This window comes from Prinia subflava, chromosome 6 (genome assembly GCF_021018805.1).
Source record: "Prinia subflava isolate CZ2003 ecotype Zambia chromosome 6, Cam_Psub_1.2, whole genome shotgun sequence".
In the NCBI taxonomy this organism is placed as follows: Eukaryota; Metazoa; Chordata; class Aves; order Passeriformes; family Cisticolidae; genus Prinia; species Prinia subflava.
In genome coordinates this window covers 13816354-13835307 of record NC_086252.1, presented here as the reverse complement: position 1 = coordinate 13835307, position 18954 = coordinate 13816354, and the positions used below count along the sequence as shown (strand labels likewise).

At 40.1% G+C, this 18954-nt stretch overlaps 1 protein-coding gene across 2 annotated transcripts in view; it reads left to right on the top strand.

Moving 5' to 3' along the window:
* Window positions 1-18954, top strand: part of PARD3B (par-3 family cell polarity regulator beta) — a 392276-nt gene that overhangs the window by 294327 nt on the left and 78995 nt on the right. For both annotated transcript variants that reach the window (XM_063400372.1, XM_063400371.1), the window contains 2 exons: window positions 1189-1299; window positions 16819-17115. In XM_063400372.1, coding sequence (XP_063256442.1) covers window positions 1189-1299; window positions 16819-17115 — 408 coding nt within the window. The remainder of the gene's footprint in view (window positions 1-1188; window positions 1300-16818; window positions 17116-18954) is intronic.

The following is an 18954-nucleotide window of genomic DNA, read 5'->3' as shown; positions in this document are numbered from 1 at the left end:
CACCAAAAAAATCAGATCATTGTCTTATGAGCCTGACTGTTTGCAAAAATTCTGCTTTTGTCTGTGGAGAAACATAAAGTCAGTGAATTACAGCTTAAGTGTAGTCACAGTAGTTCAGTTGTTCCACTTGAGGCAGTTTGGGCTGACATGAAAAATAAAAAGGGTGAAAGAAAGATCACCGAGGCAATGCTGCAGATTTTCACAGAAGAGTTTGCAGTTTTGAGTCAGAGTAATCAGTTTGCAATGTAGTATATTTAATCAAGTAGTAATTACTTTCCTTTGCATTGTTGTCATGCATATAAGGACACATTCATTTGCAGGGGAAGACACAGGTTGATCATTTACTTGTGGAACTGAGAATTTTAAATTCATGAAGAGGAAGGGAGGTTTTCAAACTTTTCGTTTGGTCTATAATTCATGAATATATTTGACCCCAGTATTCTGAATTTAACGAGAAATTAAATGTAGCTCCCCAGTTCAGCCACCTTTTATAGGCTGGGTAAAGCAGACTTGTTATGCATATTTGTACAGTGTATAAAGCAACAGTGCAAGCCCCAAACCCACTGGGGCCTTGGGAGGACTTTCACAGCATAAATATTACATGATAGTATATTACTAGGCAGAAAGAAAACCCCAGAAGTTTTAAAAAGAGCTCTTGTGAGCTGTCTGGGTTTTTACTTTTGGAACAAAGCAAGATTTTATTCTTTCTGATTGCATCCTCATTTAGACAAAGAACAAATTGTAAAATTAGGCTATGATGAATGAGAGGCAGTAGTTACTGGTAGGAGCAGAGCAGTGGCCCAGTCTGGGTGCTGACACCACAGCCACTGCAGATGCCTTTCAGAGAGCTGTCATGTGGCCAGGAGAGCCTTCATTCACTTTAAAATGTGCCACAATCAGTACTCCAGCTCTGCAATGCCCTGCATTTCAGGTTTGACAGGGTTTTTCAACTAAGTTTCAAGCAATAGCTTTCAAAAGTACAGGGTCCAAATCAATCTGTAACCAGTCCTTCCTCTTGCATATGGCCCAGGTAATACTGATAACATATCTTGCAATGTGGGAAATTTATGAGTCACCAAGATAAAAACTCAGTGTTTTGATTGCCTAAAATTTCTGTGGTTTATGATAGATAAGTACTGTTTTTCTTCTGTAATTATTTCCTCATGACTTCTTTGATATCTTTAACAGATTTGGAAAGAAGAAAGAAGATAAAAGTGGGAAGGCAGATCAGAAGGGGACTCCAAAGCAAGGCATGCTTAAAGAGGAGGAGTTGGAGAAAATGAAAGATGAGCGTGAAAGGTGAGTAAATGGCAGCAGCATCTTTGTTCATCGAGTGAAAAACTGCAGAGCAAGGGGTTTCCCAAAGGAACAGCCAGCCAGTGTGTCCCAGACAGTGCCCACTGCAGCCAGGTCCAGGCTAGCCAGAGCATTAGGCTGGTCCTGGCCCAGTCAGAGCTGCTGTGGACTGGAGCCCTCTGTTCTCCTGCAGTTTCTGTGAACCTCGCTGTTGCATTCAAATCCCAGCTCCTGCTTTAGCTGGTGAAGATCAGTTCCTTCAAAACCTGTTTCACCTCTGCCCATTCCAAGGCTAGCTGACTTAGTAATTTTCTCCTCTACTTCTACAGCAAGAGTCTCCTCTCTTCTCTCCTGACAGCTTCTGCTGTTGTTTGCCAGCACTTCAGACCTCTTTGGCTTCAGCTGGCTGTGCCATCAAATAGTAGTTTTTGTATTTTGGTATGTTCTTTTGTGCACAGTTTGCTGGTAAGCCACATGTTACAGAAATTTGTATGGAACAAATGTGGAATATGCTGAGAGAACACCTGGAAGAAAGCAGGTTCAGATGATTAAAATCAGTCTGCAGAGGCAGGAGTCTGCCAGCAGTAGGATGGGCAAGAGAGGCAAGGCAAGAAGCTAGGAGTGCCTGCTAGGAGTAGTTGTATTTCTGAGGCAAGACCCTGGTAGTCTGTGCTGTTCATAAAATACACTTTCCTATGCCCAGTCTTAGTGAATTCCTTATCTTTCCAGATTAAGAGATTTGACAATTTTCTGCTTTTCCCCATGTCTACTCTTCAGAAACTGGAAACAGTTTGTCAATGTCAACAAGGTTCAGAAAACTCCACTTCCCTTTCCCCAACTCATCCAGAAGTACTTTGTATGCTGAAGAAGGTCTTTGTTTCCCTCTGATGGCTGCTATCAGAAAAGTTAAAGAGCCCTTAGTTTCTGGCTCTCAAGAAGTATTTCAGTTGCTGTAAAACTTTATAAGTTGTAGTAATATGTTTTGTCAGTGTAAGCAGAAAACTTTCAGAGGTCTCTCTCCTTCACTGGAGCATCCTGCTCCTGGGAGATGGCATGGAAGCAGACGTGGTTCCTTTTGGGCAGACAGTGTTTCCACATGGGGCAACCTTTGTGGTACTGGTAGTGCCAGGGAAAAGACGCCCTGCTTTCATTAGAGTCATGCACTGCATGGTCATCCCTGTAAGTGGTAGCTAATGGGTTTGGTTGGTGAAAAAGTCACTCCAAACCCTTGAAGTCTGCTGCTAATTTTTACTATTTTAAAAGCTAGCAAGGTATCTAGTTACTACAGCACTGCTACTGGATATGCTTAGCCACTGCTTAAGTATTCAGTTCATCTAAGTTAAGTAGTGTCAGGAGAAACTTTGTACCATTTGTTTTAAAATTTCTGTGCCGTGTCCTTGATTTTGCCAGATTGATGAGTGCCTTTATATTAAACTGCTGACTCCCAATTTGGATACTGGCAATTTGAGAGGTATGTGTCCTTCATTTTAAAGAAGCCAGTGTCTTTTATTAGGATCCTGGCAAGCTAAGAAGCATGTATCCCATCTGTTAAAGGGCCAGTGTCATTTACTAAAATGTTGGCAGGCTGGACGGAATGAACCCTGCTGTCTAGAGGTCTAGCGTTCCAATTGGACACAAGATAATTGTTCTTAATATTTCTTTAGTGTTGTGTGGGGTTTTTTTAAATCACAGTCACTGATTGACAGTAACTTGGTACGGCTGCATTGGAAACTGGCAGCTCAATGTCTTCATCATTCTGGTTTCTCTAGTAATGATTTCAGTTTTGACCTGGAAGAGTTTGTGACTGAAATGGAGAACAGCAGGTGTGTTGAGAAGTGGATGAACCAAGATGATATTTTTAACTCACTTACTTGATTCTTCTTCTGTAAGGCACAAGAAAAGGAATATCACACTTTTGTATCAGGTATCAGGAATATCACACTTTTGTATCTTATATCTCTGGGGAATTCAAATTAAAAATTAAAAAAAAAAAAAAAAGCCAGAAAAGTAGTAAAGAAATTCTTCCTATGTTATCCTCAAAGAAATGCAACATGTGCTGTAAAAACAAGCAATTTGCTTCAACTTTCTAAATGAAGTGAGAGCATTGCTGTATTTGCCCACGTAAGACTACCTACAGCCTCACTGTTGAGCCCTTCTTGAGCTGGTCATAAAATAGCAGAGGCTTTATTTTTCTTAGAGAAAAGTTGTATAAAGAAGCTGCTTCTCCTATGTGGGTAAAACCTGTTTGGGAAATTGATTAAAATCAGTAAGAAACATTGCCTGACTTGAAGGTAGATCAGTCCTTTTGCTTAGTTGTTGACTGTTCACCTAATGATGATGCTCAGCAAGACAGCAAAGACAAGTTTTATAGCTCTGTCCCAAGATTTAGTAATTCTATAATGTAATTCAAGTCCAAGATTTTAATGCATATATTGGCAAGGAAAACCTTGTGGCACATTCACACCATAGATCATCTGCTCCTATGACTTCACTAGCTGCAATCCTGCATACTTGGTCTCGTATTTATAAAACCCAAGCTTAGTAGAACACATTCATATTTTCAGATCTGTTCTTGTTGAGTGAAATGAGCGTATGTTAAAACTAGTGGGGATGTCATAGTAGAACAGACTGCAGAAATGGAGCAAGTTTCATCCCCTGATACCTGTGATCAAGTCCTATATTGAACAAACTAAAATTGCTTTTCTAACATTTAGCCTTTCTACAATAGCTTAAATGCATATCTAATTTTACTTTTCCAAGATTAGCTGTATAACTAGTTCTTGTTCAGATCCTCAATTCAATTATAACAATCCTAAAGTCAGATTTTTTGCTTAAACAGTTTTCTTAAATGCTGACTGCTTACCATACCAATTGATACTATGATTTTTCATCTGACTGGGTTTTTTTCAGAGGCCATGTTGTCCATTTTGGACTCTAGTGGAAGAGGTTGGAGTAGTTGATTTTTGGGCTGGGTGTGACAGGATTAATGATCAAGTGCTTTTCAGCATCTAAGCAGCTGTGGAACTCGCCTGGTTTTGGATATTGGTTTTGCATGCAATATATGCTTGGCAGCTCTCCAAAAAGCTGTTCCAAGATCTCAGCTGAGAAATATTTTTTGGTAGGAAGTGCATTTTCAGTTTACAGGACTAGGCTGTCTCATAGTTTTGCAGAGTTTTTTGATTGGTATTGGATAGGCACAACAATATTCTACAAAATCCCAGGGATAGGTTTTCTGTAAAGACTGCTGCGTTCTTCCAGAAATTTTGACAAGCTTTAGACGTGCAAAAGTGTTGGATGTGTTTACTGCACAATTACGGGCTGGCTGTGCAGTACAAGCTCAGTGACTCTGGCTCTGACAGGAAACATCAGCTCTTTCTGGTGTGCTGCATGAGTGTAAGCCCGTCGTGCCTGGAACAGGCTGGATTTGCTGCTTGCACAGGGAAGGAATTGAGCAGTGCATGTGCAACAAGTCTGGCACATCCAGAATGTGTTAGAGCTAGTGGGCGTATGCAGACAGAGTATTCAGTGCTCACTCTGTAATGCAGATGATTCCCTAAAGGACAGGATCTGCTTGCACATTGGTCCTCAACATAAATTTGCCTGGCAACTCCTTTTATGGGCTGCCAAGTTTCAGATTTGAACCTCAGAAGGTGAAAATAAATTTAGTATTTCACTAGCCTAGTAGTTTCTATTTCCATTCCACATTGTCCCAGTCTCAGTTTTCAGTACAACTCTGGCCTGCCTTGTAGCTGCAGTTCTCTGAAGCAGCTCCACATCCTGCACTGAAATGCTGACATCATTATTTTTTTTACTTGTATTGCTTGTACTCCCTAGCAATCCCCACCAAGATCAAGGTCTCATTGTGTTCATTGCTGTTAGGAAAGCTTGAGCCTAACCCCAAGCACTTACAGTTGAGGTGGAAGAGAGAAAATCTGACAGGGAAAAAACAAGTGTCCTCTGGGTGGGAATGTGACATGCAGGCAGTGCAGCTGCTTGTCCAGGTTCCTAAAAAGTCCCTGTCAGGCTAAAGATTGATTCCAGACCTCAGCCCCAGGCTTCCTTTCTTTTCAAAGCCAATACTTTATTACTTGACTACTACTTCTGCAAGCTTCAAGTAGTGAACAGGAACTTTGGATGTTAGGCATTCCTTCTTTAGTAATAGCCCTATCTGTGTCCAATTGAATATGAATTCAGCACCTCCTTTAAATTATTTTCTTCTTCTCCACCTACCTCTTTTAATTTTCATTATGCCAAGGTGATGATGCAATGTCAGTGAAACTGGAGTGGAAAAAGACTCCAGAGTCTTTTTCCAGAGTCAATACTCTTCAACTATCGAAAGACAGTTGAAGAGTATTGACTTAACTGGTGGTACAGTTCTTTGAGGTGGTGGTTTGTCCTTCCTTACACAAGTCACATGCTTCGCTTTCATTGGACTGAGGCCTTATTTTAAATAAACTCATCGTTTTGTTCCTGCTTCAAAGAGTTTGGCTGTAATAAAGCATGTGCTCCAAAGGTCGAGAATCTGCCCATAAATGGAAGAAACAAATGCTATATCTGAGGGTTATTTTGATCAAGCTGACTCAAATATGTATTTTTAGTGTGTTCAGTGTAAATTACTCAGAATTTATCATTTTAATGACAAGATGTTTGCTACATTATTAAATTCTGGAAGAGGCCTTGTCGTTTCCTTCCCTTCCTCCATTTCTTTGCACTCATTTGGGGTTCTATTTATTTTCTAATGTTTGAAAATCATTGTAAAATGAACTGGATAAATATATTAGATGCATGAATTTTAGACATCATAATTTGTTTGCCTTTTAAATGCAAATAAAGTGACTAGCAATTGAAAGAAAAATATTTTTCCTGTTGTTTTAATATTATTTTACTGAGACTTTCCTTCTGAGACTTAAGTCTTTCTTCCAACAGAATTGAACACTTACTTGACATTAGAATGAAATTCACAAAATGAAGCACCTTGTTGCAAATGGGAGGATTTTTTAAAGTAGCATGAGAGTAAGTTAATAAGGGGGTACTCCATGTGAAAAATAATCCTCTGCGCATTTTTGTGGGAGTAGTTTTGTTAAAACAGTCTTGGTTTTCTAGCCTTCATTGGAATTAAATGAGGAAAATTTTGTAATAGTATTAAGGTTTGAGTAGAGTGTTAGAGAAGCAGAAGGAATATCTGGCCCCTGCTTTCTCAATGTCTGAACTGAATACTAAAGTTATACAGTTTCTCAAATTTCGGTAAAACTAAATGGTTTCAGTTTTTATATTAAAGACTGACAGTCCTTTACTTTTCAGAAACCTTCCAGGAACTGAAGAGCATTTCCCTCTTGTTTTATCAGCCCTGATTCTTGTTGCCTGTTCCCATAGTTAAAAAATCAATACATATGTTTTTGATATTTGGCAAACAGAGGTTTAATTTTGCAGCTGCAAGATCCCTGCATGAAGGGATGCATCACACAGAAATAAAAACAGAGTCCACTTAGAGAGGAGAGAGTACTTGGGAGTCAAACTTCATTCCCTTTCTGTCAGCATTTGTTTTATTACATTTAATTGCAAACAGTTTGTATGTTACTGGAAACCAAAATGAAAATGAGAATGGACAGATACATGGCAGTATGGTAGAAAAGCCAAACTGCTTTGAATCAAGAGCTGAAATTCAGACTGTTGCAAAAATGAAAGTACAATTTTTTTAAATGCGTGGTGCATCTTAGCGCACGTTCATACAAGCGCGCATTGTTGGCGACCCCATGTCGCTTTTGTTCCTGTGTATTCCTCCTGCCAAGTCTAAAAGCATTATTATGGCTGTGCAGAGTTCATATTGATCTCTGATAAAATGGTCATAATTGCTATTCTCACCATTAAGCTCTGTGCTAAACCACATGTTTTTGGGACACCTGAGCTTGTGCATCATTATTTATTAAGGGTTAATCCAACATGGTATATCTGTTCATTGAGTATTCCTGACTTTGCAGCACAGCTAGGTCCTGTGGTTTAGACAAAATAAAGTGTTGGATGTGATCCCAGTTTTAATACTCCCAATTTATTATAACCATTGAACCCTGATCAGATCACGGATTGGATTGGATCCCAGTTTTTTAAATGTCCCAATTTATTGCTGGCTTGCAACCCTGATAAGAATACATATTTAATTAAGGCTTCAGTTTTCAAAAATTCCAGTTAATTACTTTTAGATTCTTATTAGATCATAGCCGTGTAGTATGGTATGTTGAAGTTATGAAAAAATTACTGGATGCTGTTGCACAGGTCAAGGTCATAGTTTCATTTTGTGCTGACAGTATGAAGTTATCAGATTTCTGTTTATTACTGTAGCAGCACTTGCACTGGACAGGAGGACAGATTAATCCCAACCCATTGATTCTGAATGATTCTCATTTTAGATCTGCTGCTGCTCTGCATACCAGAACATGTAATAAAAGCCTGCCATGGAACTCTGGGAGATTGATGTTTGGTTATGAGTAGCTGAAGTAGATGGGTCTCACCTACCTTTCACGGTTTTGTTGTAGAACCAGACAGCAATTTCTGAGCTGCTTTGTTTGACTTTTTTCCTGCTGGAGGACATTCTCAAGACAGCATTAGGTCTACAGTTAGTCACAGATTGTCCCAGGTTAAGAACATTGAGAACTGCTGATAACAGAATGGCACATGGAATTGGCCTTTTTCTTTAACTATCACAGTGCTATTCCAGGTGTTGCACACTGATGGAAATAGCACTTCTGTGTGTCATAGCTGTGCTCTCAAAATGTAAGCATGGAATTCTCATCCAAGCCATTTAGCATCTTTGTTTTGCTCGTCATTGAGGCACTGGTGTGATCTGGAGGCACATTTTCACAAGGTGTGGCAGCTCAGGGGGCAGTGGCCTGGCTCTTTTTTGCTTAAATGGGCCAATGCATGGTTCTCTTCTGTCTATATCCGAGTTTTATTACTTGATGGTTGTTTTGGTTCTGTAAACCTGAAATGCTGCTAGAAACTTACAGGCCAAATTAATAAAGTGAAACTGGCCCATGTACTAGCCAACTGGGCTAAAAGAGTGCTTTCTAGGAGATGAACTATCCTGGCTAACGGATTTCTTTGACGTAGTACTGAATGTAGGTCAGCTCTTGCCCACTCTGGAATCAATAAGGGCATAAGAATTACTTGGAAGCAGCATTTCATTCCTTGCCCTTCCATTTGTGATTTATGACAGTCTATCATAAATCGTTGGCATGCACTTTGAAGCAGTGCCACAACACAGAATTCCTGTTTTCAGACTCCCTTAGCTACTACAGCATAAAAATGAGAATGCAACTCATGGGGATAGACAGGCAGGAAATGTGTTTGCATGTGTAAATCTCCATAGTGATCTTAAACCAAAATACCTGAAAGACTTAAAGCTTTGACTGCTCAGGCAAAGCTGAGTTTTGCTTTCAAATCAAGGACTGTTAATTAGAAGCAACCTGTGAATCCCAGACTAGCAGATGGAGACTGTTCCTGTTCTTGAACAGAGAAATTCTGTTCAATAGGTTCCAGGTTCAGTGTCATGTGTAGAATAAAGAAATGTGCATGGACTATCATATCACATGAAGCTAGTTCCTTGCACTACTAGGATTTCATTCAAATGAAGGCATAAAGTTTATGCAATTGCAGAGACAGTTGTGAACTCATGAGGTGTCACTAGGTATTGGAGCTGCAAGTACCTGTCCAGGAGATGTTCCAATACCCCCTTACTGACAGAGGTGGCCCAGGGACAGATTTGGTTCCAATTTTCCTGGGTCTGTCCCAAGTTGTTGTGCACATTGTTGTGAATGTTGGGTTTTCATGAGGTGTCAGATCAATGTTGTGCCTCCCCACAGTCATTACAGCATCTCTGGTATTTTTCCTAAGACAGTGTTACCAATCCTCAGTGGTTTTGATTGGTACCTGCTACAGCAATTGCTGGAGCCATGTAAGTCACAGGCACTGATTCCGTTCATAGGTGGGTGTCTCTGTCTCCCCACAGCTCTTCTGCAGGTATACTGTGGTTACGTTATACTTGTTCTCTGTTTGTCTGATGAACTTCTCTGAAACAGTTTGTTTGATGTGTCAGTTGGAGAGGTTGGAGGGATGATTATGTGGCTTTGATTGAATCGGTATTGTGTGCATTCCTGACATTAAGTTCCCAATGTCTAAAGTGTAAGCAAGGTTAAGTCTTATTTTCCAAGAGTATTGTTATTTTAATTCTCTTTTCATGACTGTTCCAGAATGAGTTAATGTTCATAAAAGTGACTCAAGTATGATGTGCACAGCATCTTACATGTCTTCTTAACAGAAAAGTGCAAACAACAGCAACCTGAGGGTTCCTTTAAACCAACACTGGGAGCTGGGCCTTGCAACTGCAGCCAAGGGGTGCAAAGTCACTGCAGGCCCAAGGTCTTTTTGCAGGGGAGGAGCTTTTAAAGGCATCAGAACATCTCAGGTGAAAGATGTCAAAGTAATTTTGACAAACTGGAATGTTTCCACTCCCTATTCCCCATTGTCACAAAACAAGGAACATCCTGTTGACAGGACACTGAGAAATGTGATCTGTGCAGTCAGCCTTGTTTTCAGCAAGAGATTGAGCAGGATGACCTTCAGAGGGTTCCTCACAATCTAAATTTTACTGATATTGTCCCTTCAAGATGATAGCGCCAGGGTAGTTGTGAGTAAAGAAAATTACATAATGCAGTAAACTATAGACTATAAAATACTTGGCTTTTCTGATAGTTGGCTTTCTGTGATCTCCTGCATTTCACCCAATGTACAATGTAGACAGGCAGAAAAACTTTCTCTGATTTAACAGCAAGGGTAAAAATCATGTTCTCGTTGAAGTTCATAGGACAGGAAAAAACACACTGGCCTCATTAGAGCCAGGATTTTCTTTAGAGGCCAGGATCCTGTGTAAGCTGGTAATCACTCCTTGTCACCTCTAAAATAAATGGAAGAACATTAAGACCTCAGTCTTGTCTATCCAAAGCTCCCATTCCTCGTTTTGTGGTATGAAAGGGCTATATTTCATCTTCAGTTTCTCATAATCTTAAATTTTAAGGTCAGCATAGCTCTATCTCCTTCTTAGGTTTTTCTGTCCTCCCTTTCTTTACTTACAACCCTCCAAAGGCAGCTTCTTGGGTCAGTTCAGTATTTTACAAGCACAGGCTACTTTTGTGGAACAGACAATATTTTATGGATTGGTAGGTTTTTATCATTGGGGCATTTAATGGTGCTAAAGAGCTATAGCTTGCTACCCTGAGTTAGTCTAACTCCCTTGAATTTGTGGCTTGCCTTTCTTTATTTCTGAGACTGTTTCTATCTTGATTACAATTACAGATACTAATTATGGGGCACATGTTCAAATCCAGTGCAATAGAATGAGCTGGAATGGAGAATCGCTTGCATAGCTTATAGGGAGGATGTTTCTGACAGAAATGGCTCCAGTAGAATACCCTGAAAGATAATACTGAATTAAATATTGTTTGATTCTTTGTGAGTCCATATCAGATGCCCTCAATTTGCTCAAGAGGTGGATCTTTTCTTATTTTTTTTAAGCTATAGGACTTGCTTGCCTCTAGAGTATTGTTAGGTGATGATGTTTGGAAAAACAAAAATTAGTCTTCTCCTGGTAAAAGAGGCAGGTTTGGATAGGATATTAATGTCATTGTAGGCCATGTCTGTCTGAAAAACGATTATGGAATTTAAAAAAATTAAAAGCACTGTACTGAAATTATCTCCTGAGATACTCATCTGAAATATACCCTTTCCCATCAGTGATTATGGCTTATGAATGTCTAAAGGAAGGATGTATTCATTTCACTATTATGTAAATGAATGAAAAAACAAGATTTTAGTTACCAAAATATATTGTGCTAGCAGCTAAAAAGGAATTAAAACATTAAACCCCCTGGAAATCTAAGTGACCTCCTGCAGAAATAGGCTGCTTGCCTCTAGACAACCCGTTACTCAATATATGTATGAATTAGGTAAATGAGACACAAAAGCAGATATTAAATCAGATGTAAATTGAGTAATCATTACAGTATGTAGATCTCAGGGAGAGTCACATCAGTGGAGAAAAAAGCAATGGAGTAGCTTTTATTCTGCCATTCTCAAGGAACAACTGAGTACAAGAATGTTTAGCATCTCAGTAATCTCAAAAGACTTTAAGGATTAGGTCCTCTTAAGTTTAGGTATACTTTAAAGTGATGGTATGCACACTCGATTCACTACTTTTATTCTGCTCCTCTTACTGCAAATGGAATAGAAATTATCCTAAAAGACCTATGGCCCAGTTTCTGTTATACATTTGTCTGCTTTTTATTCGCTCTTCTCCCCAGGAACATCTTTCATTGACTTTGCCAGTGTCTTGCTCATTCATGTACCTGCTCATGCTTCCACAAAGCCTGTTACTTTTACACCACCATGTCAGAAATTTTGCTGTATTCATCTGAAGTATAAACAAAGTCTCTTTGTGAAATACATTATTTTGGTTAGCAAATACTTCCTGGGTCCTGCATTTGACTACTTAGATATGAACCTTGAGGCTCAAAATGTGTCATTCTTTGTGCTCTGCTCTAAGTGTGTGGTCATTGCGTGGTAAATTAAAAAAAAAAAAAAAAAAAAAAAAAAAAAAAAAAAAAAAAAAAAAAAAAAAAAAAACAACCACGATGTCAGAAGAAACAGGATTTTCTCAGAGCTCATGGGAAGTGCAAGGGAGGAGGAATTCAAACACCTCTGAAAAATTGGTGCTTTTTGTTGTGGGCTTGTTCTGGTTGGCTGTCCCTACACTCAGTTGTTGCGATGTGAAATGCAGCCTTGCGGGTCTCCGAGTGAAAGAGCCCACGGTCTGTCCTGGGCCAAGCTTGCTACATGACGGGTTTTCACTCTGCTCAGACCTAGCAGCTGTCAGTGCCACCGAGGTGCTGCTCATGTCTCCTGTTGGGCAGCAGGCACCCTGTCCCCCCAGCCTGGGAGACGTGAGTCAGCAGGACCTGAGTGTCCGAGTCTCGAGCTGATCCAGAGTGACCCTCAGCAGCCTGTGCCTCACTCAGTGTGCAAAGCTCACTGTGAGCTGGGGCTCCTGCTGGGCCCCCAGTGGGGCAGGCTGGGCTGCAGCCAGTGTCCTGCTGTTCATTTCCCATTGAAGGCCATCTCTGGGCTCCACAGCTTTTAATGACTCTGACCTCTTTGGGCTACTGAATTGGTAACATTAAGTCCTGTGTTTTAATTTTCACAGAGTCTTTGAAGCTTCAGCATTTTCTTGTTACCCACTCACAACCCACCCGGCTTCCAACCTCATGGCCAGGAGATGAGAAGTGTCTCTTACGGCTTTTCCTAGCCCTCGCATTCCATTCCCAAAAGCATTTCTGGGTCTTCTCCAAAAGTCACTTCTGCTCAGCTCCTCTGGAGTTTTCTTGAGGTGGTTCACATCCCTTCCTGCAGCTGCTTTGCTCTGTGTATTCTGCAGTCTTTTAATCCAGCTTTTGCCTGTCAGTGTCTCTGTCACCGATGTCAGGCTAAAGCGTTTTACATTGTGTTTGTCACAGGCGGTGAATACATATGTGGTCATTGACAGTAGCTCAGCAGAAACACAATAACTTGTTAAGCCACAGTAACTCAATCGTGTGTCTGAGCTGCAGCTGGAAGGAGCTGTTTGGGCTGTTAACCCTCTCCTGGCTGCTGCTCTAGGTGTGTGCATTTTTCCATGTGTTACTACATGAGAACTGACCATGTATGATTTGTGCAAATATGTCAGATGGGAAGATTATTTGAAGGACAAATGAGAGCATTCCTTGATTTATAGCTCTGAGGGTGTGCTACTGAACAGTACATGAGGTGTACAGAAGTGTTTTCAAAATACTGTCTCCTGTTCCATAAGTACAGTATCTATATGTATTCTGTCTTCACTTGACTTCTACAAATGCAACATGTTTTCAGAAAGTTGCCTGGAGTTCTATTAAGGCTATATATATTTTTATCAAACCATATATTTTCTGAAATTATTTCACAGAATCGCAGAATAAACTAGGTTTTAAAAAGACCTTTGAGATCATCGATTCCAACCTCTTTGTTGTAGGGAAAGTCTCAAGTAGGATACATGTTTGAATAATATTGAGGAAAAGATGAGTCACAAGAAAAAAAAGAAAGGGCATTTCCTGATATGGCACTTCTGTTGCTTGTCCTGTACCACGGCTCTGTCTCTACAGACACACAGCTGAGGGGAGTTGGTGCAGTTGTGCGGTGGTTTAACTGGAGAGCACAGTGTTCCGGTGGTGGAAGAGGGCAAGCAGAATTGGTATGAGGTATTCAAAAGGAAATACATGTAACTTCCCTTTATTCTGTATGGATTGTTCTTTGCCCTTTCCCTCACCAGGAAGCTTGTAGAAACTTCAGCGCCACACTAAATTGTTGAGATGGTGATCTGTACCACTCCTCAGCTCTGGTTTCACTGCCAGCATCGTAGTGCTGAGGGACATTTTGTCTTTCTTCACAAATTTGCACCAGTTGTTTAACCAGACCCATCCAGTGCTGCAAGTTGGGAGTTGTCTTGTAGTAATTGTTCAATGAGCTGCTCACAGTTACAGTTGTGTTAATTCAAAAATCTTTTGTTTTTTTCTGGTTGGTTGATTGGTTTGGGGACATTTTTGGGAAGGGGAATAAAGATTTTGCTGTTTCAGATAGGGAGAATTTCAGAGGGAGGTGCAGACGTGGTGAATGACTAGAGTGGGATATAGAGAAGTTGCCTGCTTAGTAGAGTTGGCAGAGGATTAAAGAAGTTATGGAAGGAACAACTTCTTTTTTGGGTTGTTCTGGTTTTTTTTCTCAGTAAACAATCCCTGGGTACCTACTGGTATATGCGATGGATAAGATTGTTTAAAACTGTGTGAAAACACGATGCCAAAATACAGTGTGGAAGTTTAAAACTTCAAAAAAATGTGTGACATTTCAAAGGTGGAAAAACATGTGAAAAGGCATAAAAGGACAGGTAAATAGAAAGAAAGAAAAAACAGCCATCTGATACTTTGTTTCCCTATATTTGAACGTTTGGATTGAAATGAAAAAGAGATCACTGAGCAAATTTTATAGATTTGTGAAGGAGACTAAAAAAGAAAACAAGAAATATTAATGCAGTTGTAATAGATGTATTGAAAGGATGAAACACTGATCATAAAGAATTTCACATAGCCAGGTATTGACTGGTCTGTATAATATAGAATGGAAATAATTGTTTTTGAGAAAATTTGACTTATAATACTGGCAGCAATTGAAGATTGCGCTCAGAAGGAGAAGCTGAAGAAGCTAGGCTTATTCACAGGAACAAAAGAAAATTGTGGTGACCTAATTCCAGCTTTTGTTGTGCAGAATATACCAGTATTGATAGCAGGACAAATTACTCATTCTATCAGACATGAAAGCAAGATTAGCGTGATGCTGCTGGCTGCTCTACTCTGCTTTCAAAGCGGTCTCAAATACCTGGGGGACCAGTGATGTGCTGGTCCAGAGAACATGAAGGCTCATCGTTTTCTGAGAAATTGCTGTGACTCATCTCGGGTCTGTGCCGTGCCTTCTGCACTGACATGTGATATGGCCATTCTTTGAAGTGTAGTGTCCTCCTGTTTTTCTGCCTGTGTGCTGTGTGTATATGTACATGTGTGCCACAGGATTTGTATCTCATTTGATATATTCCTGCACTGAATTCTGTTTAGGGGTTTCTGGTCACTAACTGAGGATGAAGCACTCCACAGTTCCCTAGGTTAAACACACCAAGTGACCTCAGCTGCCCTCCTAAGTCTTACCCTCGAGGCCTTTCATCATCTTGGTTCCCCTCCTCTGGACACACTCTAACAGTTTGATGTCCTTTTTATGCTGAGGCGCCCAAAGCTCAACCAGAGCACGTGGTACCCAAGGTGGGGCACACAGAGAGGAGAAAGTTCATCTGCTTCACTGAGGGAAGGCAGAGTGAATAGTGGGCACCCATCCCCTTGACAACTGTATCGTCCACACAGGCTCATCCTGCTGTAAAGTGTGATTGCATTTTAAGTGTTGAAAACCAGCATCACCTCTAGATATGTACTAGCACTGTTAATGGAGATGCGGAACTGGAAAACATGGGTGGTACATATCTAGTGTATATATAGAAATGCATGTTGTTCTCATTGGAATTATTTGTGAACCTTTTTATCTACAAATTATTTCCAAAGTATTGGCATTTGTTTTGATGATACAAATCTTGTGAAACAAAGTAAGTAGTATGAATCCCATTCTGCACTTAGTAGTTCCTGTCTGTCAGATGGAAGCTTCCAGTGTGCTCATCTGTTTTTCTAGGGAACCTTTTTCTCCATGTTTTTTAAAGACTTTCTCGGGGACACCTTCATTTTTCAATATGCAGAGTCCTGGGACCATTAAACCTTACTGGGATAACCAAGTCTGCCAGACCCTTTTCGCTTTTGCTCCTGTGGTACAAATGATACCGCTGTTCCAGTTACAGTCAAAAGCAAATGCTGACTTCTGTCAGGCATTGCATCTCTGTATCTTTCTTCTGTTCCTTGTTTCTTCTTCCATGTTCCTCTGTGTTCTGTAAATCCTATTTATTACATACTGTGGTCAGCATTCTGCCAGATCCATCTCACTGCACTTAATTACACCCTGTTGAAGAGTAGCTGAGCAGTTAACAGAAGAGCTCACAGTCTTGCTGTACATCTTTTTTCTTCAGCAGGAATGTTGAATCACTGAATATCATCTTAGCTTGAAATTTACCTGAGTATGTTTTACTATTCCAAAGAGCTTACACAATGGCCCTGATTAGCAGCAGCATTTTGTAATACCACTTAAGGCTTTATCACAGTGGAATACTGCCAGTAACAGTCTTTAATTCACTCATATGTACCAATTCATTTCTGTCAATTTTCTATTAATTTCTTTGCTGTTTTACTTTGTCCCCATCCCCTATATAATAAGGCGTGATTTTCACATTTATGTAGCCAAAATAATTTTTTTTAAAAAATTAAATCTTCAGCAAATTAATTGTGGTCCTTTGATTTGAGACAAATGGGCCATCTCTCCATTTATGTTCACATTTAATCCACTTTTCACAAGCTAATGTATTTAGGAGAATCTAGGTGGGTCAAGTAACCAAGGATCAGTAACAATTTTACTGGCTAATTTAGATTAAAAGTTTTGGGATTGGGTTAGGTATATGCAACTGCAGTGTGGAAAGTAGGTGTAGAATTAAACCTGCATGTGCTCATGCATCCACACTTGTGAAAAGCCACACTATATTCAGCATTGATTCTTTTTCATCAGGGTGGTGACCAAGCTTGGCTACAAAGGTGATTGACAGAGATAAAGAACAAAATCGCCGCATGCACCACTCTGTTTAATCTGGCACCAGTTTCACAGCGTTCTGAGAGCTCTGTATGGTTGGGTTCAACATTGGTGTTTCAGATTTATGTGATGGTTACTGTTGAAACAGATCCCAGTGTTTATTTGTTCTTTGTTTTTCATTGTTAGGATTGGTGCAAAGCATCAGGAGTTGCGGCAAAAGCAGCTGAGAGGCCTGAGTGATTTTTCTGCTGGTCCTGGAGGACCTGACATTGATGATGATGAGGTGGATCCAAACTATGCCAGAGTGAACCACTTCCGAGAGGCTTATCCCCCGGCAAGCATCTACAGACCCTCATCACCAGCAGTAGGAGAATCCTTCGTTTATCTGCGGGATTCTTCCTCAGCACCAATGGAGAGGGAGCACTTGGAAGGACTGTATGCAAAAATAAACAAGCAGCACTACCCACAGACTTCTGGTGACAGGTAATATTGCCACCTGGCATTACAGAAAATGGGAGCTTGGTGGGGAGGGAGCCTGGGCTGAGGCAGGGGGTCAGACATGGGACTGTTCTGATTTCACTGACCAGAAAGCCATGAATTTCCTCTTACCCAAAAGCAAGATTTGCTGCAGCAGTAACCCCAGAGCATCTGAGCAGGACAGCAGTCAAACAGAAATCATTAAAGATAAGTCCATATTTCACCAACAGAATGAATGAACTGACTGCAGTTCAATTCCTGCACTGCTGAAAGAGTGTTTTTTCCTCTTTCAATTGGGAAGAGTTCTTACCCTGCAGCAAAAATAATCTCAGTTTTCAGATCCCTTTCGATCCTGTAGATCATCAAGGGCCTATTAGTAACAGGTTTTGTGTGATAGCATGATATATTGTATGGTTTATGGTTTAGATTTTCCCAGCTGTGTGATATTACACACTTTCAATTAGTTTGGGGAGAGGACTGAGAATCATGGCATTTTTATGCAGACTATGAAGTGTGGCTGCACAAGACTGATTGCCTTTCACAGCCTTTCCAATAACTAAGTGGGAAGGAAAGAACAATTTTTAATCCTTACTGTCAAGCTTCCAGGTTTAAAGAAAGATGGTCAAGTTTTTTCCTAGGTTAAAGGGGAAACAAAAATTCCTCTGAGTTGATGATGTACCCACCATTATGATGAGTTTAAAACTGGTTGCTTTTGGAATTTGGGGCTAAAAGGACGTGAGACTTCATTTGTGGCATTAGTATATCAATGTTGACTTTTTCAAACCAAAGTACAAGCATGTGGGCAAGTCTGTGTGAAAGGAAGAGCTGACAGAGAACAGACATGGAGGACTTCAGGAACTGCACATACTCTGAGTTCATGTTACAATCTGTAGTGTCTCCCCATAGCCTCAATCCGTGCCAAGTAATACCACACTCGTTAATTTTGGAGAAGTATGTCAGCACAGACATAGGAGTGTTTCCAGTTTGTGGCATCATACTACTTTAAAAATGTCTACTGAGTCATTGTTATAAATACCATAAATATAATAAAACACTTCTGGCATAAATCTAAGTTCATAGCAGAGAATGGGCCAAGTAGCTCTCTCTTTCTCACCTAAATACAGTATGGTAGAGTTCTTTCCAAACATAATGACAGGGCCGGTTTTTCTTTTCTTCCATATTATTAACTCATTCCCTTCTGCATAAAATAAGAGTCAGTGATCCCAGCTTTTTGCCAGCTAGAGGGTTTTGAGGCAATTGTCACTGAATTCAGACAGAAGTTGCATGTGGGAAAGGGATCAGTAACTGAGTTTGTGCTAACTCAATAAACCAAGAACTGAGAATTCCCAGTAGAAAGTGTCTAAATTCAGGTGTGTGTATCCTCCAAATATGAATGTATACATGTGTAGCTCAACTGGACTAAGAAACTTTAAAAAGTTGCTTCCTAATTTTAGTTTTACGAGGACCTTAGAGCTTTACATTTTAAATACATCATCAGTATTGAAATGAGACCTATAGATGGTCTTTCCATGCAGAAAAAATAAATGCTCAAGTCTTTTATTCTGCCTTCTAGTGGATTGATCGTATTGTGGTTTTGACTACAGTGAATGAACTCTTGACTTTCTATAGGGACAAGACTGAAGTCCCAACCAAGTTTGGATTTGGTATTGGGATCCTTGATTTAGCTGTAATTGCATGATACCACAATAACTGAGCTGGAAAAGCTAAAACCAAAACATGGAGCAGGCAGGAAAAGTTACCTCATAGCTGATCAGAAGTCGCACTGAGAGGTTGTTCCATCTGTACTGAAAGACCAACGGTCCACAACTTTGCTTTGTTGAATTT